Source organism: Spermophilus citellus (genome assembly GCF_964194105.1).
Source record: "Spermophilus citellus genome assembly, chromosome: 7".
Lineage (NCBI taxonomy): Eukaryota > Metazoa > Chordata > Mammalia > Rodentia > Sciuridae > Spermophilus > Spermophilus citellus.
Genome location: NC_138188.1, coordinates 109,644,282 through 109,662,953, shown reverse-complemented (window position 1 = coordinate 109,662,953; position 18,672 = coordinate 109,644,282). Strand labels below are relative to the sequence as shown.

The window sequence follows — 18,672 nt, the reverse complement described above, 5'->3', positions numbered from 1 at the left end:
GGGGGGGGGGGCAAGAAGGCCAGGCCCGAGGTCTGCACTCATTGGCTCCCTGCCTTCAGGTATACAGGGCCTCACTCAGTCTCAGGCAAGGGCCTTCCAAGTCCTAAGCTAGATGTGAGACATCTCCTTGACAACCTGGTCCTCAGTTTCCCCACTGGGGAAGGATGTAATTTCCCTCAGATTCTCAAAATAGGGCATGGCCTTTCCAAAGGCAAAGACTTCCTGCTCTGGGATGAAGATTTTAGGTGTGTCCGCCCCCTGTCCCCAGCCTAGGATTCCTAGGATTTCCTTAAGAAAGGCCCTTGGATCACGCTCACTGCTTCTTGAGCGTTAAGTGGGACATAGAACATTCCTTCCTTTGACGTCCTCCACCATACCCTCTACCCTAAGCCTTGGGCCAGTCTTGTGACTCCTTGCCAAGTTGAGAGGCCCCAACTGGGCTGCACCCCCTTCCCTTTTTGCCCCCTTCTCATTTCTGCTAAATGTGCCCTTGATTCTCAGATATTCCCCACCCAATCCTTGGCCCATGGATAAGGCAAGGGGTGTTATAGGGGCCCAGTTATGGGGCCCACTGTCCACATACCCCGGAAACTCTGCCATCCCTGGGCCAGAGCCAAGAAATGGCCCCCACGCCTGCAGGGCTACCAGGTGCCCACAAGCTCCTAGAACTGTAATGCCAGATTTGTGGGACCCCAGTAGACCTCTAGGAGCCGAATCCGATGCAATTACACAAGAGTCTTTATTGCAGGCTCGAGCCTGGACTCTCAACCATTTCCAATGCAGCAGTCCTGAGTAGTGAGTCCCAACCCTTAGTTCAGTGAGGATTTATAGCTTTTGGGGGGATACTCTATGCATCACAACATCACACAGCAAATCATTTCATACCACGGGAAAATCAAACAACAATTCTTAACATTGATTAGCACATTCACTGGCGGGAACAAGTTGGCTAAGGGTAGTTGGTGAGTTCAAATGGTGGATACATTTGAACTGATTGGTTTAGGCCCGGAAGGGTTGCAAGAGTGTATATGCCAAACTGCAGGGTTGTCTAATCATGTTATCAATCACCAAAACTACTGGGAGGTCACCTGACATTTCAGGTATTTTTCCTGTCTCATGTTGATTGGTGGTTGCTAGGGAGTTGCTATGGGTCCTTACCTAGCGTAACTGAGTCAGGGGCACCTAGCACCGCAGATCCCTTTTGTTGAACAACTCAGCAAGATGGGTATGTGCCTAAGAGCCTTCTGTGGGTTTTTCCAAGGACAAGAGTCATGCCCCCTCCCTCTGGACAGGTCTTGAGGTAGAAGCTGGTTTCTCAAAAATGGAGTCACATCAGTTTCTCAGAACCTGGGATGGAGAGCCTAGCATCTCCAGACCTTTCCTCATGGGCCTCTTGGAAAGTCAGGGCATATAGGATGAGACTCAACCTAGTCACCCAGCTCTGCCGCCAACTAATGTGCCACAGGAGAATCTGTCTTCCCTTTGCTCAGACTTGGAGTCCTCGAGGTAATCATAGATACCACACTGAGGGTCACAGACTCAAGTCTTTAGGGAGGGAAGGGACTCAGGGCTACCTCATCCAGCTGTCTGCCACCCCCAGTTTCACAGATGGGGCTCTGGGACCTGCAGAGGGAAGAGTTTGCCCAAGATAACCTGGTGGCATCAGCCTGATGGCTTTCTCTGGTTCCCAGGGGACCACTCCCATTCCTGCTTCTAGGGCCATTCCAGCAGGGGAAGGGCCTGGGCCCCACTCTCTAGGCAAACTTAGAGCTGGCAGTGAAGTTCAGCACAGGGCTGGTTGCTGAGAAGGAGGCCAGTTTAAACCCCTCTCCAACCCTGCACTGTGCCCATAGTGCTCCTGCTGCCTCTGGCTCAGCCCTGCCTTGCTCTGCCCTGACCACCCCACCCAAGAAGGCCCTGCAAGTGGCTGAGGGTGAGGCAAGGCTAGGACCCCTGGGGCAGAGGAGCTGGTTGTCTGAGGAAGTGGGGGTGTCCTGCCCCTTTTACACACTTTAGAATTCCTTTGTTCTCATGCCTTCTCTTCCCCACAACCTGCTTACTTGACCTAAAAGTTGGAGTGATCCAAGGGCCAGAAGGAAGCCGACCAGGGGTCCTGGCAAGAAGGGAGCAGCCTAGGAGGCATTCATTAACAGTCCCTACAACTCTCTGCAGGGAGGAACAATCCCTGGAGGCTGGTAACCTTGGCAACAGGTGGAAAAGGGGAAGTGCTCTAGAGGTATTAGCATTTTATTACTTTTCCTTTCAAACCAGCCCCCATCTTTCTGATCTGACCCCATTATTTATTACTTGCACTGTCCTTTTGCCCCCACCAACAACACTTTCTGAACATGTGTCCTATGAAGGCAATGAAATTTGATTCCACGTGTACAGACCACTGATTACTTCAATTTTCCTCACCTCAATCACCTCTCCCGGTACCTTAGACCTCCCTGCTTCTTTATCATAAATATCCCTAAACCTTATGGAGAGGGAGATCTGAGACTTGATCTGTCTTCTGGCTTGGCTGCCTCCTAAATAAACCTTTTCTCTTTTGCAAAACTGGTCATTTTGAGATAGTAATTTGGGAAGACAGGGAGACATACTAAGTGTCAAAAGAAGCACCATAAACCACTGAAATGTGAAAGGCTCCCTCCAACAGTTGCAACTTTGAGGGCAATGTGCAAGCAAGGGTGTGAAATTGTGTAGCTCTACTCTGCCTCCATCTCTAGTCCAGCCTCTAGCAATCCTCCCTCTGCCAATACTAACACCCCATACCAACAGGTTGCTGTCTGTCTCTCTGGAGATAGCCTGCTTTACCCCAAAGGGGTCTCTCTCTTAAGATAAGCCCCCATTCTTCCTTGAATATGTATCTACTTCATAAATAAACCTCTGTCTCTGCCTTTGACTGGTGCATGGTAATATTCTTTTCTGTCATGTCTGCAAGAACCCTGCTGGCCCTGAGTCAAGTTCCCCCTTTCTCTGGAAACACTTCAGACCATTCTTCAGAGAAATATCTTCTCCTGTGACCGGTTCAGTGATTGGCATGCCATCTATGGGAGGCGGGTGGCCAGGACCATGCCTAATTCAGTAACTGACTATCATGAAGGGTCCAAAGAGTTCCCAGAGGGAACTCAGGGCAGCAAAGAATTTCAGCATGAGTCTGGCAAAGACAGAGACAAAGGTTTTTTAGAAAGTAGATACACATTTAAGGGAGAATGCCACCTGTCTCGAGAGAGAAGCCCCTCCTTGAGTTGGAGGTCCAACATTTGTAGAAGGGCCATAGTCAGGGACAGGACTGGAGGTGGAGACAGGGTGGAACTGCACAATAGTAAGCTCAGTTTTCCCTGAGTTTATGTATTTCCCTCATTTTACAAGGACATGAGCCAAGAGCCTGTCAAGATTTTAACACAGTGATTCCCACTGCTTGCCTGTCCCCAAGCCGGTCTCTTTTGTCTAAAGAAAACACAGAGACCAAGCTAGAATTCTCATAGGACCAAGCCCATGGGGAAAGGGCTGAGAAAGGAGTGCAGGTTTGGGGGTTGGGGAGGGAATACTGAGGAGATAGCTCTGGCTGTCTCCCTATTCATTCGTACCTACTCCCTTTCTTGCAGTTTTGGAGAGAATACAGGTATGGGGGGAAGGCTGCAAAAGGGGTGGGGGGAGGCTTCTTTTGGCCCCAGTGGTATTATTTCTGCCACCTTGAGGTTTTGTTCCCTGAACAGACATATAGAAAGAACAGCTCAAGGAGAGGGTACTTACCCTCTTACCCTCTTACCCTCTGCCTGGTTCCGACAGCTGGTGCCTCGGAGAGGACAGGCTGATCCTGCCTGCCTCCCATGTACCCTTTGTCACAGGGAGCGACATTAATGTGAGACCAAATAAAATCCAGTCATAGACATTAATAGAATATCTCAAAAAAGTATTTAATAAAAAGGCTAGCAAATACAGGGTCTTTAATGAAACTTTAATAAAATTTATGAGACAAGGAAACTGAAAGCACAATATTTTCTTAGGAACTTTTCTGTTTGGTGTTATTCTTTACAATATAGAAGCTTTTCCTAAGAATGCAGGGAGTATGAAATTTCTAAGGCTATCTTGCTGTTTTCTCCATTAAACCCCTTGTCTTAAAAAAATCTTGAATCTATATTAATCTTTGTAATTTTCTGAGTACCTGTATAACATATTTTTCTCAAGAATGCAGTGAGGTCGCTGTTTCCAAGAGCTCTTCAATCCTGAAATATAAGAAGTGTGTTTCCAGGCATTGAAACCCAAAGGCTCACCTAGACACAATGGAGTGAGCAGAATATATAAAAATCTCTCATGACAAATCTGAACTCTGCTTTTCCCAACCATGTGAAGTCTACTGGAATAAGATTCCAAGTAATTTGGCAGATCGAAGCAAAATATATACTTTGATATTCTTCTCAGGAGTAACCACTGATGGCATCTTAATTTTGGTAAAATAATGTAAATGTTAAGGTGAAATTTAGAAATAAGAAAGGAAAAGCTGATATGTGTGTAGCTACTAGGTGTTTTTCTTCCTTTTTTTATTTTTGTAAAGTAAAACAAAAGATAAACCAAAAGGTTCTAGCTTAAGTTAGGTAAAAGCAAAGAGGAGAAAAAAGAAGATAATATAGCTAATACTTCACTGCCACCTGTAATTTCCAAAACAACTAAGAGCATTTTTATTAAAATTAACTTTATTGACATTTATATTAAATTATATAGTCAATATTAAATAATTCAATCTATATTATGTTAAATTTACTTTGTTAAATTGTATTAATTTAAATAAAATTTAATGAGTTTTTAAATATAAATCATACTATAATTTAATATAAGTTAATAAACAATATCAATTAATAAAATAAATTTAAATCAAACCATAGTATTAATAAAAGAAATTTAAATAATACTACAATTAATTTAAATTAGGTTAATTTATATTAAATGATAATATAATTTATATTTTAAAATATATTAAATTTTGATTAAATTAATTTTAACAAAAATGTTCTGAATGGTTTTAGAAACTACAGGTGTCAGAGAAGTATGTGCCATTCAATCTGCTTTTTCTCTTCTCTGATTTCACCTACTTAAGCTGGAAACTTTTGATTCATCTTTTACCTTAATTTATCAAAAGGTTATAACTACTCCTATTTTAAAGCTTTTCATCTTTCAAAAACTGTTGTTAGCTTATTTGTCTCCCCAACTTGTTTTGATCAAATGTTTTATAAAATGTGTTTATAAGAATTATTGTAGAGCCCCCAATAGTATGTAGATAAGCAGTCCAGATATTTAATGATACATTCTTACTGATTAACTTTTCCATTGGCAATGGATCGTGTGATCCCACTTCGGGGTTGACTCATAAAAATACTCTTCCTTCTGGACATATTTATCATCTGGAAAACTGAATTAATGTGAAGTGACTTTCGTATAGAAATGGAAATAAGCAAAATGGATAGGGGTCATAGAATTTGGATTCAAAGCATCTTAGAATTTATCCACTAAGCTTCATGTTTAGGTCCTCCCCATTGGAATTTTCGCTTGGTAGTTGTACAATGTTATCTTGGATAAACTAAATATTCTCAACTTTTTGCAACATTATATTTGGTAAGTATCTGAGTAACATTAATTGTGTATAAATGCCACATTTTTTATGCATTCATCTACTAAGTTGTTTCCACAATTTAGCTAATGTGAATTTTGCTGCTATAAACATTGATGTGGCTGTGTCCTTGTAGTATGCAGTTTTTAAGTCCTTTGGGTATAGACCAAAAAGAGGGATAGCTAGGTCAAATGGTGGTTCTACTCCCAAATTTCCAAGGAATCTCCAAACTGCTTTCCATATTGGCTGCACCAATCTACAGTCCCACCGACAGTGTAGGAGTGTACATTTTTCCTGAAATCCTCACCAACACTTATTGTTGTTGTCTTCATAATAGCTGCCATTTTCAAAAATCGCTGACATTCTAACTGGAGTGAGGTGCAATCAAACCCCTATCTCTCACCATGTGGAGTGAGGTGCAATCAAACCCCTATCTCTCACCATGCACAAAACTCCACTCAAATGAATCAAGGACCTAGGAATAAAACCAGAGAGCTTGCATGTAACAGAAGAAAAAGTAGGCCCTAATTCCAATCATATGGGATTAGTCCCAAAATTCCTTAATAAGACTTCTATAGCACAAGAATTAAAATCAAGTATCAATAAATGAGATAGATTCAAACTAAAAAAGTTTCTTCTCCACAAAACAAACAATCTGGGAGGTGAATAGAGATCCTACATCTTGGGAGAAAATTTTTGCCCCATCACACATCAGATAGAGCACTAATCTCTAGGGTATAGAAAGAACTCACAAATCTAAATACACACACACACACACACACACACAAAAAAAAAAAATAAATAAATAAATAAATAAAATAAAATAAAACGGGCCACGGACCTGAACAGACACTTCTCCCAAGATGATATAAAATTAATCAACAAATATATGCAAATATGCTCATCATCACTAGCACTTAGAGAAGTGAAAATCAAAACTACACTAAGATTTGAAGTTCAATCTTAAAGGCTGAAAATGAGCATGTTTCACCTCTCTTTCTCCTTCTACCACCAAATCCTCATAGAAATTAGAAAAGGACATTTGAAATGCTCAGTGATCCAAAATAAGAATGAGAATTTCAAGGACTGAACACAAAAATAGATTATGAAAGAGTAGATCAAGTTGAAAAGACAAAAGCAAATATAGAACGTGCAAGAAAACAGTTCACTTGCAGAAGCTGAGAGGTAACAGGCTGCTTCATGCTTTCAGTATTACATACCAGGGATCACAGAGCACAGGACAACAATAAGATAGTTATCTGGGGTACCACACCGTGGGGTATATAGAGCAAAAACATGGGAAACCCTGCAGAATAAAAGGCATAAACTGAACATCCCTCTCTCAGAACCCAAACAAGGAACCACCAACAAGCAGGGAGGGATAGAGAAGAGCTGTGTAATGCACTTAAGAAGCCTGACTGAGTAGCTATACCAAGAAGTTGTACCATGCACACAAAACTACATATCATGTTCAAACACACAGGCTACAGCCACCAAAATTTACCATGCCCTAGACCACAATGAAAACGCCAGCCAATTCCGTAAAGGTGTTATCACACAGGCTGCAATTCCTTGTGCATCTAAAATTAGAAGAATTTTGACTCCTCAAAAAAAAATTCCATATACAATGAAATTAGGGCCATAGAAACAATTCCAAATAATTGTTAGATGAAAGCAAAAATCAAGATGGAATTAAATTAAAATACTATAATAGTCATCTGGTGAGTATGGCAGAAGCAACAGGGATTTAGATATATGTATTTGAAAAGAGATTGAAATCAAATGGCATATGCTTTTAACATAAAAACATAAGAAAATACCTGGATACTGGATAAAATAATGTAAATGTTAAGGCAAAATTTAGAAAAAACAAAGGAAAAGCTGATGTGTGTAGCTACTGGGTGTTTTGTCTTCCCATTTTTATCTTGGTAAATTAAGATAAAAGATAAACAAAAGTTTCTAGCTTAAGTTAGGCAAAATGAGAGAGCAGACAAAAGTAGAATATATAGCTAATATTTCTCTGACACCTGTAGTTTCTAAAACCACTAAGAGGATTTTTATTAAAATTAATTTTATTGATATTTTTATTATATTATATAGTTAATATTAAATGATTTAATCTATATTAAATGTTATTTAAATTGACTTTGTTAAATTGTATTAATTTAAATTTAAACTAGATAAGAGTTTGTTCCCCACATGGATTCTGTTTTATCATTCTCAGAGCAAAGAGTCTACTTATTTGTTTATGAACTATCTTAGTATGCCTGGGATGGTAAAATAATAAACAACAAATTTATTCCTCATAGTTCTGGGGACTGGAAAATGTAAGGTCATGGTACCAGCTTTCTTGATTCATAAATAACTTTCTGCTGTGTCCTCACTTGCTGAAAGGGGCAGATAAGCCCCCTTGGCTTATTTTGAAGTTCACTATCCCATTTTTAAAGACAGTAATCTCTGGCAATAGGCATGCACTGTATACAGGAATACAGGGCTCTGCCCTCATGACTTCATCGTCTCCCATAGGTCCCACTTCCTGATGCCATCACCTTGGAGGCTTAGAAATTCAACATATGAATTTGGGGGTTGGAGAAAAGGGACGCTACCCGGCTGGCCTAGGGCGCAGGGAGGCGTGTTTGTCGGCGGCGGATCATGCTGAAGGGAGTACGCTGCAGGCTAGCCTTGACGCTGTGGAGGACACGAGCGCCGCCATCCGCGGTCACTCGTAGGTGCCTCCGCGCGACAAGGTCGTTGTCCTTAGCAGATCGGAGCGAGAGGGCAAAAGAACCGTCCATTCAGGTACTGCTGGAATTCCTAGTGTGTCCTCTCTCCAAGAAGCCGCTCAGATATGAAGCCTCAACAAATGAATTGATTAATGAAGAATTGGGAATAGCCTATCCAATCATTGATGGGATTCCTAATATACCACAAGCAGCTAGGACGACACAGCAAAATAAGAAACAAGAAGAAACGGAGCAACACTAACTCATAATTTTTTAAAAACAATTAAATTTTCTTAATACTATATACCTTCTCAGACAAGGTGGTGGGTAGTAAGTGGGAAAGAAGAATGTCTCTGCCAACGTTGACTGTTCTGATTCCACTCATCTCTTTAGCAGGATTGTTCTACTCTGCCTCTGTGGAAGAAAACTTCCCACAGGGCTGTACCAGTACTGCTAGCCTTTGCTTTTATAGTTTGCTCTTGCCGATTACCATACCAGTGTATGTGTTTTTTCACCTTTGGACTTGGATGGGTATTAAACTATTTAGACATAATTAGTGCAACCATAGCCTAGATGATAAACATATTGATGATAGGTATATATCTCTGAAAGCTCAATTAGATGCAAGTACTGGAGACCCATTTAGCTTGCAGGAAAGTTGCTTTGCCTTGCTTCTCTTGGGCTTAGGACTGTGGGAGGTATAAGCTGCATAAGCTTCTTGGTACTTTTGTTCTGCCCTTGTTTTTTGAAGATTCTGACTTATAACTGCTGAATCAGAAGAAACATTTCAACAACATTTCTTTTTTTTAATTTATTTATTTTTTAGTAATTTTAATATTTATTTTTTACTTATCGGCGGACACAACATCTTTGTTTGTATGTGGTGCTGAGGATGGAACCCGGGCCGCACGCATGCCAGGCGAGCGCGCTACCGCTTGAGCCACATCCCCAGCCCCAACATTTCTTGATGGAGATTAACACCCCTATTAATCTGAAGCCATTTCTTAGCTTATTAATGTAAAAATTCAATCATTTGGAATTTTATTTGTTTAACTTCAGCATCAGTTGGTAAAGCCACAGCCATGTTAGAGATGACTCAGTTAATCCCAAAGAAGTTTTGGAAGAGTTTTTAGAGAAATGCATTTGAACTAGTGTGATATAAAACTGTATAATAAAATGGAAATTTCATGTACTTAAAAAAATTCTGAGTTCATAAAATTACCTTAATCTCTTTGGTTTCAAATATAATAAGAAGTTGACATAAAAAAAAGAATTTGGGGGTTGGGAGTAGGGATACAAATATTCAGACCATAGTAAGAATTTTTGTTTAAGAAACTGGGTGGGGGCCTGGGGCTGTAGCTCAGTGGTAGAGCGCTTGCCTCACATGTGTGAGGCACTGGATTTGATCCTCAGCACCACATAAAAAATAAATTCGTAAACAAAAATATTGTGTCCATCTACAACTAAAAAAAAAAGAAAGAGGGGCTGGGGATGTGGCTCAAGCAGTAGCGTGCTCGCCTAGCATGCGCGGCCCTGGGTTGGATCCTCAGCACCACATACAAATAAAGATGTTGTGTCTGCCGGAAAAAAACTATAAAATAAATATTAAAAAATTCTCTCTCTCTCTCTCTCTCTCTCTCTGAGTTGGTCCCTGTTCTTTAAAAAAAGAAAGAAAGAAACTGGGTGGGATTTGGAGGCGGTATATCCCATATGTAATGAATTCTTAGTAAGTTTCAAACAAAATCAGGTAGTCTGACAACTTCTGAATATCAAAGAAAACTATCCATTTCTAGAACTTCAATTGCCAGGCTCCTCTGTGTTTGCAAAGTATCTTTACAGTTAATCTGTCATTACTCACGTATGATAATAATTGAGAAATGCTATAAGACTCACTTGGCTTGAAATACCTTGGCCAATAACCTGGGTTTCCTCCCACCCTATTTGGTATAAATTGCCTAGTTATAGCCTCTGTCAAAGGGTAATTTAAGTTATCTGGCAGGGGAGAAATGTCTCTCTTTGATGATTTGCAGCTGTTGAAGATTTCTAGTAACTAGCTTGACATAGAAATTTGGGGATGTTTCTTAAGAAATATCAGCCTAGAGGGCTGGGGTTGTGGCTCAGTGATAGAGCGCTCACCTAGCATGCAGAAGGCACTGGGTTACATCTTCAGCACCACATAAATGTAAAATGAAGATATTGTGTCCACCTAAAACTAAGAAATAAACATTTTTTAAAAAAGAAATATCAGCTTAGGGTTTAATTCTGCTAATTCTGGGTATTCTTAGATGACCCCCAAAGCTCAAGTGTTGAAGAGTTGGTCCCCAATGCAGCAGTGTTCAAAGATGGGGGTCTTTGAGAACTGATTAAATCACGAGGGCTCTGACTTCATCAATGCATTCGTTCATTTATGGTTCAGAGTTTACTGGGTTTTGAGTGAGAGGCTTTGTTATAAAAGCAAACTCTCCTTTGCTTCCTAGGCACCTCGAGGTCAATAGCTTTGGTCTACCACATGCTCCCGCAGTGATGTTCTGCCTCACTATAGGCCTAGAAGCAACAGAATCAGCTAATCATGGAATGAAACCTCTGAAACTATAACCCAAATAAAAATCTTTTCTCCTTACTAGTTGCATATCTCAAGTATTTTGTCACAGTGACACAAAGCTGATCAACAAACTGAATTCCTATCTTTTCCTTGGACATATTGCCACAAATCAGTTTGGATAATCACTTTGGCAGACACTGAGACTGACTGGGGCAGAATAGGTGTTCAATAAAATTTATTGCATATTCAGTTGAATGAATAGAAGCTTTACTGCATCAGTTCCAGCTGTGATTTGCATAGAACAGGGACCAACTCTAGTTATACAAAGCAAATAGAGAAATTCCTGGAAGGGTATCAGGAGTTCATAGAATTAAGGCAGTTATCTGGTGTGTGGCAAATTGCAGAATCAAGGCAGTTCCAGGGAGCTGGCACAAATCCACAGGTTCATGAATAGTCTGGCTCTAGATTTGCCATTAGCCCTACCTCCAGCATCCCTTCTGATCCAAGATTCAAATTCCTGGGAGTTTAATGGTCTAAATTACCTGTTTGAAATAATTAACCCAAAGGAGATAAAAGAAGGGTCTTCAACTCCCAAGATGGGAGGCTGCAATGGAAGACACATACTAAGAATTGTTCCAATAAAGCCTTCACACAATAAGAAAAATTTTAAAAAAGAATATGGTGGTAACGGAAGAGGGGAATTAGATATTGCACTGTGAAGAAAGACAAATGTCATTCACATTGATACTAAAAGAGAGATGGGCTGGGTGGGGGGCGGTTACTGGTAAAGGAGGAAATACAAGGGTGTAGTTTCAGAAGAAGGAGAAAGTGACCATCACAGTCCTCATGTAGCCGCCAGATAGCTATAAGAACCTGGACAATGGGGAACAGAAAATAGGTATTTCATGGAGTTCCCAGGCTAACATAGGAGCTGAACAAATATTTGTTCATTGAATTCACAACAAAATGGAAACCTAAAACATGCTATTTAGATACAAGGAACTGAGTTTCCTTCTGTTAGCTCAGTGAGGAATGTGTCCCCATAGACAGTGACTCATCCTTAGAACCAGTTGAGACTTCTCATTTACTCTTAGGCCCTCATCACGCTGTGCTGGGTTATCTTTTGCCTTCTGTGTCAGAAGTATGGGGTCTCCATGAAGTTAGCCTTGGGCTTTCCCAGACTTCAGCTACATTGGAGTGACTGCTTTCATGCTCCCAGGAGACATGCTTCTCTTTCTGGATTTTCAGATAAAGAATCAGCCCTTAACCAGGTGAAAAGAATCAGCCCTTAACCAGGTGAATGAGAAGTAATACTCCATTTATGTATATTGTGTCAAAATGCATCCTACTGTCATGTAGAATAGAACAAATAAAAAAAAAGAATCAGCCCTTAATTCCTGGCAATTATGTATCTCTTTTTCTATAAGAATCTCTTTTCTAGCCAATCGCAGTGGTGCACGCCAGTAATCCCAGTGGCTCAGGAGTCTGAGACAGGAGGATCGTGAGTTCAAAGCCAGCCTCAGCAATGGCGAGGTGCTAAGCAACTCGTGAGACCCTGTCTCTAAAGAAAATACAAAAAAGGGCTGGGGTGTAACTCAGTGGTCAAGTGCCCCTGAGTTCAATCCACAGCAGCCCCCACAAAAAAGAATCTTCTCTGCTGCACGCTGCCCAGTCGTCTGGCCCAGCTGACGGTGACCTGTGGACCCTCTGACAGAAGACTCACCTGGCCCTCAAATGCACCATGTCTGGTTCCTCCAGCATTGACACTATGAAGAAGGTGGTTCAGCAGCTCTGGCTGGAGGCCAGACTCAACCACGTGAAGGTTTCCCAGGCAGTTGCAGACTTGAAAAAATTTTGTCTGCAGAATGCTCACCATGATCCCCTACTGACTGGAGTATCTTCATGTTCAAGTTCCTTCAGACCCCAGAAAGTCCATTCCTTTTTGTAGTCATCTTTCTGAGGTTTCCCAAACCCACTGCTCAAGAACCAGTGAATATTCAAGAGAGCTTAATTTGAAGCCTGTACAAAAAATTTCCCTATAACACATGTACCATAATATAATCTTCTACTTTTGTCAATCCTTAACATCTACCTCTCTGAATTTTCATGAATTTCTATTTCACAAGGGTAATTATTTTATATACACTGGCAGCAACATACAATAAAATATTTATTTATTTATTTTTTGGTACCAGGGATTGAACTCAAGGGCATTCAATCACTGAGCCACATCCCCAGCCCTATTTTGTGTTTTATTTAGAGACAGGATCTCACTGAGTTGTTTAGTGCCTTGCTTTTGCTGAGGCTGGCTTTGAACTCTCGATTCTCCTGTCTCAGTCTCTCTGGCTGCTAGGATTACAGGCACGTGCCACTGTACCTGGCTCAAAATACTTCGTATTAAAAAAAAAAATTCTTCCTCTTGCAGAGAAGCCACATAACCCAGATATTGAATCCTGGTGTACTATAAATCTGGATTTCAATCTTAGGTCTTTCCCTTATTTGCTGGTTGTCTCATCTTGTTTAATATGACCAGAGCCAGTTCATTACTCTGTGAAACTCCTGTCCTACAGGAATTTTGAGTGAAAATATACTTAAAGTTCCAGACACATAAAATACTGTATTTCTCAGGATACCCAGCCATCAGGTCGTGTCCAAAAGATAGACCTATTAAAAATAATGCTCAAGGGCTGGGGATGTACCTCAGTGATAAATCGGTTGCTTGCATGAGGCCCTGGGTTCTATTCCCAGCATTGAAGACAAAAGAAAAGTTCAAGATACCACCTCCCCTCACCCAAAAAGAATATGTTAGACAGGTGTGGTGGCATCTGTGATCCCAGTGGCTTTGGAGGATGAGGCAGGAGAATTGCAGGTTCAAAGCCAGCCTTAGCAACTTAGTGAGGCCCTAAGAAACTCAGGGAGACTCTGTCTCTAAATAAAATACAAAAACATGCTGGGGATTTTGCTCAGTGGCTAAGCACCCCTGGGTTCAATTCCCAGTACCAAAAATAAGAATATGTTAGCTGGGACATGAGACTGATCAAATTATGTGCATGCAAGAATATGGTATAATGAATCCCAGTATTATGTATAATTTTACTAATAAAAATAAATAAATAGATTCCAATTTTTTACTTGGGGAAAAAAAGCAATGTATTAGCTTATCAACAACCCCAGAGTAAATCTGTAAATCTGACGGCTGGCATCATAAGTGTATCTGGTGGGTACAAATAATCATTTTCTAGAAACCCATTATTTTGTCATACAGCAACATTTCATTAGGTACTATCAGAGCTTGAATAAAATTTCCCAGTAAAATCTCTCCATTCTGGTCCAACGGTGTTATTCAGTGGTGGAGCAATTGCCTAGCTCACGTGAGGCTCTGGGTTTGATCCACAGCACAGGGATCTCCCAAATCCTTTAAAGAAACAAGTGGTTCGGTACACAAAGATGTTTGTTAAATCGAAGGAAGGTCACCACAGTGTAAAAGTAAAGTGTAAAGCTTGAAATTACTACAGATAATTAAATGAATTATAATAATTTTGTTATAGATTTGTATGTAGCCGTTAAGAGATCCTGCAGAAATATATTTACTCACAAGTGGCTTTCTGAGGTAATAGCATGCAGTCAGAGTGGTCTGTCAGAGATTCCACCACGGGTATGGTCGGGCCAAAAGCACAGAAGGCAATGGTGCAGCCCATCAACCTCTTCTTCAGATGCTTGCAAAATAGGTGCCAATTTCAGGGGTGGTTCTATGAGCAAATGAATATAATGATAAGGGCTGTATCATTGGTTATGATGAGTACATGAGCTTTGTATCAGATGATGCAGAACGGATTTATTTTAAAACAGTCAAGAAAACAACTGGGTTGGATCATGCTAAAAGAAGATAATATTAGGCTGGGTACAGTGGTGCCTGCCTGTAATCCCTGCAGCTTGGGAGGCTAAGACAGGAGGATCTCAGATTCAAAGCCAGCCTCAGTAAAAGCAAGGTGCTAAGCAACTCAGTGAGACCCTGTCTCTAAAATAAAATACCAAATAGGTCTGGGGATGTGGCTCAGTGGTCAAGTGTCATGAGTTCAATCTCCAGTACCCCCCCCCCCAAAAAAAAGAGATAATATTATTCTGTCACAAAGTGTCTCCAACTAGAAATGATAACTGAAAGGCTGGGACTGTAGCTCAGTGGTAGAGCACCTGCCTCACACATGTGAGGCACTGGGTTTGACCCTCAGTACCACATAAAAATATATAAAGATATTGTGTCCAACTACAACTAAATATATATATGGGGGAAACATTTTTTTCATATTGTTTTTGTTACCTTTTTGTTATTATCAGATGACAATGCTGTGGGGTTGATTTTATTTTAAAAAGTTCTGGGCCAGGACAGTGGCACATTCCTAAACTCAGGAGGCTGAGACAAGACCTTTATCACAAGTCGAAAGCTAGCCTTAGAAACTTAGCAAGACCCTGTCTTAATAAAAAGTAAAAAGAGTCTGGGATGTAGCTCAGTGATGCGTCCCTTGCCTAGGATACAATAGGTCTGGGGTTCAATCCCCAGTACCACACACATATACAAATAAAGGCTGGGGATATAGCTCAGGAATAGAGTGCTTACTTAGCATGTGCGAGGCCCTGGTTTGATCTCTAGCACTGCACTCGCGCGCATGCATACACACACACATACACACACGTTTATATTTAGTTACACAGAAAGGAATTCTATATAAATAAATTATAAAATTATATTGGGGAGGTGGCTGGGGTTGTGGCTAAGTGGTAGAGGGTACACCCGCCTTGCATGTGTGAGGCACTGGGTTTGATCCTCAGCATCACATTAAAAAAAAAGGGTATTATGTCCATCTACAACAACAAAAAAAATTTTAAAAATTAAATAACATTATATGTAATCCTTTTTCTTCGCAGTATTGGAGATTGAACTCAGGAGTGCTCTATCAGTGAACTACATCCCCAGCCCTTTTTGTTTTGAGACTGGGTCTCAATCAATTCCTGAGCCTGGCCTGGAACTTGGGATCCTCCTGCCTCAGCCTCTTGAGTCCCTGGGATTACAGTTGTGTATTACCATGCCCAGCTGTGATCCCGGTTTTATCATGTATATGTATGATTTTTTAATATAATTTAATCTTTTTAAAAAAATATTTATTTTTTTAGTTGTATTCGGACTCAATATCTTTATTTATTTTTATGTGGTGCTGATGATCGAACCCAGGGCCTTCCACATGGTGGGCGAACGTTCTACCACTGAGCCATAACCCCAGCCCTAATGTAATTTAATCTTTAAAATTTTTTTTTTTTTAGTTGTAGGTGGACATATTTATTTGTTTGGGTACTGGGGAATTGAACTCAGGGGCATTCAACTACAGAGCCACATCACCAGCCTTTTTTGTATTTTGTTTAGAGACAGGGTCTCATTGAGTTGCTTAGCGCCTCGTTTTTTGCTGAGACTGGCTTTGAAATGGTGATCCTCCTCCCTCAGCCTCTTGAGCCTCTGGGATTACAGGCATGCACCATTGTGCTCATTTATTTATTTTATTTTAATGTAGTGCTGAGAGTCAAACCCAGTGCCTCACACATGGCAGGCAAGTGCTCAACCAGTGAGCTACAACTTCAGCCCCAAATGTATGATATTTAAGGGGATATATAATAAATATTATCAGTGCTTATCTAATTCTCCCACAATTATATGTACATAAATTAGGGGGAAATGATCATTGCATCCTTTTTGCCTTGATATTAGCCTCTTCAAGGACCCCATTTTTTGGTACAGGGGATTGAAATAGGGGCTTTCACATACTAGGCAAGTGCTCTACTAATGAGCACCATACCCAGCCAATCCCCCTGTTTTTAGACAGGGTCCCCCTGAGTTGCCCAAGCTGGCATCAAATTTGCCATCTTCCTGCCTCAGCCTCTTGAGTAGTGGGGATGAGAAGACATGTCCTGCAATGATTAGCTGAGACTAGATTTTTCAAAAAAATTTTTTCTCAAGGATATCTCTTAAGAAGATATAGGAACAAAACTGTGTCCAGAAAAACAATTGAAAATGTATATTGAAGGCAGACTTGAAAAGAATTTTTTTTTCATACACATACAAAAATGAGGAGGCATGAAAGAGAAACCAATGGGGCTGGGGATGTGGCTCAAGCGGTAGCGCGCTCGCCTGACATGCGTGCGGCCTGGGTTCGATCCTCAGCACCACATACCAACAAAGATGTTGTGTCCATCGAGAACTAAAAAATAAATATTAAAAATTCTCTCTCTCTCTCTCCTCTCTCACTCTCTCTTTAAAAAAAAAAAGAAAGAGAAACCAATGTACCTGATTGGTTTTACATTTTTCTTTTCTTTTTTTTAAAGCAATATAACAGTCTCCCCTCACTGACTTCTTTGCAGAGTCTGGAGCCTTTTCCTTTGTTCTCACTCACTGAGGGGTGAGATACATACCTCACCAGCTCACAGCAATTATCCTGATAGCTTTAGGATCGAGTTTTCTGGATATCTCAAAATTGAGCAAAGGGCATATGATAATGAATACTAATATGTTCCTGGAAAGATATCCTTCTGTGATAAACTAATAGTCTCCTGATTTAAAAATGTTTTCTTGGCCAGGTATGATGGGTGGTACAGGCCTGTAATCCCAGCAACGAAGACTGAGGCAGGGGGATGACAAGTTGGAGGCACCTTAGCAAGACCCAGACTCAAAATGAAAAATAAAAAGGGCTGGGGATGTAGTTCAGTGGTAGAGCACCGCTGGGGTTTAATCCTCAGTAACACACACAAACACACACAATTTTCTGAACATTTACCTGGCATGACTAATCTGTAATAAGTGGATAAAATTCCTTTAACTATCTTTGTAAATATCCTAGGTTTGGGAAAGAGAGGAGAGGGTCTTTCTTTAAAAGCCTCCAAAGTCTCGGGTTGAGGACATGACTCAGTTGGTAGAGTGCTTCCCTCCCATGTACCAGGCCCTGGGTTTAATCCCCAGCACCACACACACAAAAAAAAGAGGCCAAAGTCTAGCTGGGGGAGATGGAAATATAAATAAAAAGTGTAAAATAACAAGAGAAAGATCATAATAGGTTTACTCACAAACTGACATGTTTTAGGGATGCATGGAAATTTGTCACCATCCAAGAGACAGGGGAGCATTCCAGAAGAAAAAAATTGTGTGTCACAACTTGAACTCACTGGGCAGGAAGATCAGTTCCTGGCCTTGAAAAAACGGAGACCAGACCTTGTACAGAAAGTACCTCAAAGTACCACTGTCAGCTACAGCTAGTGAACATCTCCACAGGTTACCATAGTGAATGCTTGTCCAAGAAGCAAGATCAGGGACTCAAACAAGAGACATTTGTCCAAAGTTATCAGAGATCTCTAATACTTTTGTGTTTAAGCCTTAAACAACAAGGGAACTGAAATCCTGTTTCAGCCAAAAGCCTCACTTTCCTCACAACACTGCAAGTGTTGCCTTTTGCTGAACCGATTACTCAACCTGTCGAGAGCTAATAATTTATGCCGCCCGGATCTCGGCGAGAGAAAAGAGAACCAATAATGGTAGGCAAAGCAGAGGCCTAGTGGGTCCCGCTGCGGTCTCCAATTTCTTCTGAGTTTCACATTTTCTTTAGATGATCATCAATCTAAATGGTCCTCATACCTACTCCTTGTGTTCGCCCTTTCCCTCCTTCTCTCGCTCTACCAGTGTCTCCAGTTTTCAGGAACCAGAGTTAGTAGCTGACCAGGTCCTCCCGAGGCCAGCCTTTCCCCCCGACGCACCAGCCGCA

At 40.9% G+C, this 18,672-nt stretch overlaps 3 protein-coding genes and 1 long non-coding RNA gene across 4 annotated transcripts; 3 read left to right on the top strand and 1 right to left on the bottom strand.

The window, feature by feature from the left end:
- Positions 1–8,209: 8,209 nt before the first annotated feature.
- On the top strand, positions 8,210–8,596 carry LOC308653963 (protein preY, mitochondrial-like; the record flags this gene model as incomplete). The annotated part of the gene is made up of 1 exon (XM_081302732.1): positions 8,210–8,596. Exon 1 carries the CDS (start codon positions 8,264–8,266, stop codon positions 8,594–8,596), a length of 333 nt encoding a protein of 110 aa, XP_081158858.1. The 5' UTR covers positions 8,210–8,263.
- Positions 8,572–9,130, top strand: LOC308653964 (phosphatidylinositol N-acetylglucosaminyltransferase subunit Y-like). The gene has a single exon (XM_081302733.1). It carries the CDS (start codon positions 8,682–8,684, stop codon positions 8,889–8,891), a length of 210 nt encoding a protein of 69 aa, XP_081158859.1. The 5' UTR covers positions 8,572–8,681; the 3' UTR covers positions 8,892–9,130.
- Positions 9,131–12,617: 3,487 nt separating this feature from the next.
- Positions 12,618–12,824, top strand: LOC308653782 (guanine nucleotide-binding protein G(I)/G(S)/G(O) subunit gamma-5-like; the record flags this gene model as incomplete). The annotated part of the gene is made up of 1 exon (XM_081302455.1): positions 12,618–12,824. The coding sequence occupies one exon, from the start codon at positions 12,618–12,620 to the stop codon at positions 12,822–12,824; it is 207 nt and encodes a 68-aa protein (XP_081158581.1).
- Positions 12,825–14,120: 1,296 nt separating this feature from the next.
- LOC308653145 lies at positions 14,121–18,652 on the bottom strand. The gene is made up of 3 exons (XR_014022992.1): positions 18,546–18,652; positions 14,472–14,625; positions 14,121–14,291 (listed from the first exon to the last, which is right to left on the bottom strand). It is a non-coding gene; the product is annotated as an uncharacterized lncRNA (long non-coding RNA).
- Positions 18,653–18,672: the final 20 nt, after the last annotated feature.

What these genes read in the sequence shown, in the direction of transcription:
- LOC308653964 (XM_081302733.1), top strand. Translation starts at nt 8,682, where the DNA reads ATGTCTCTGCCAACGTTGACTGTTCTGATTCCACTCATCTCTTTAGCA.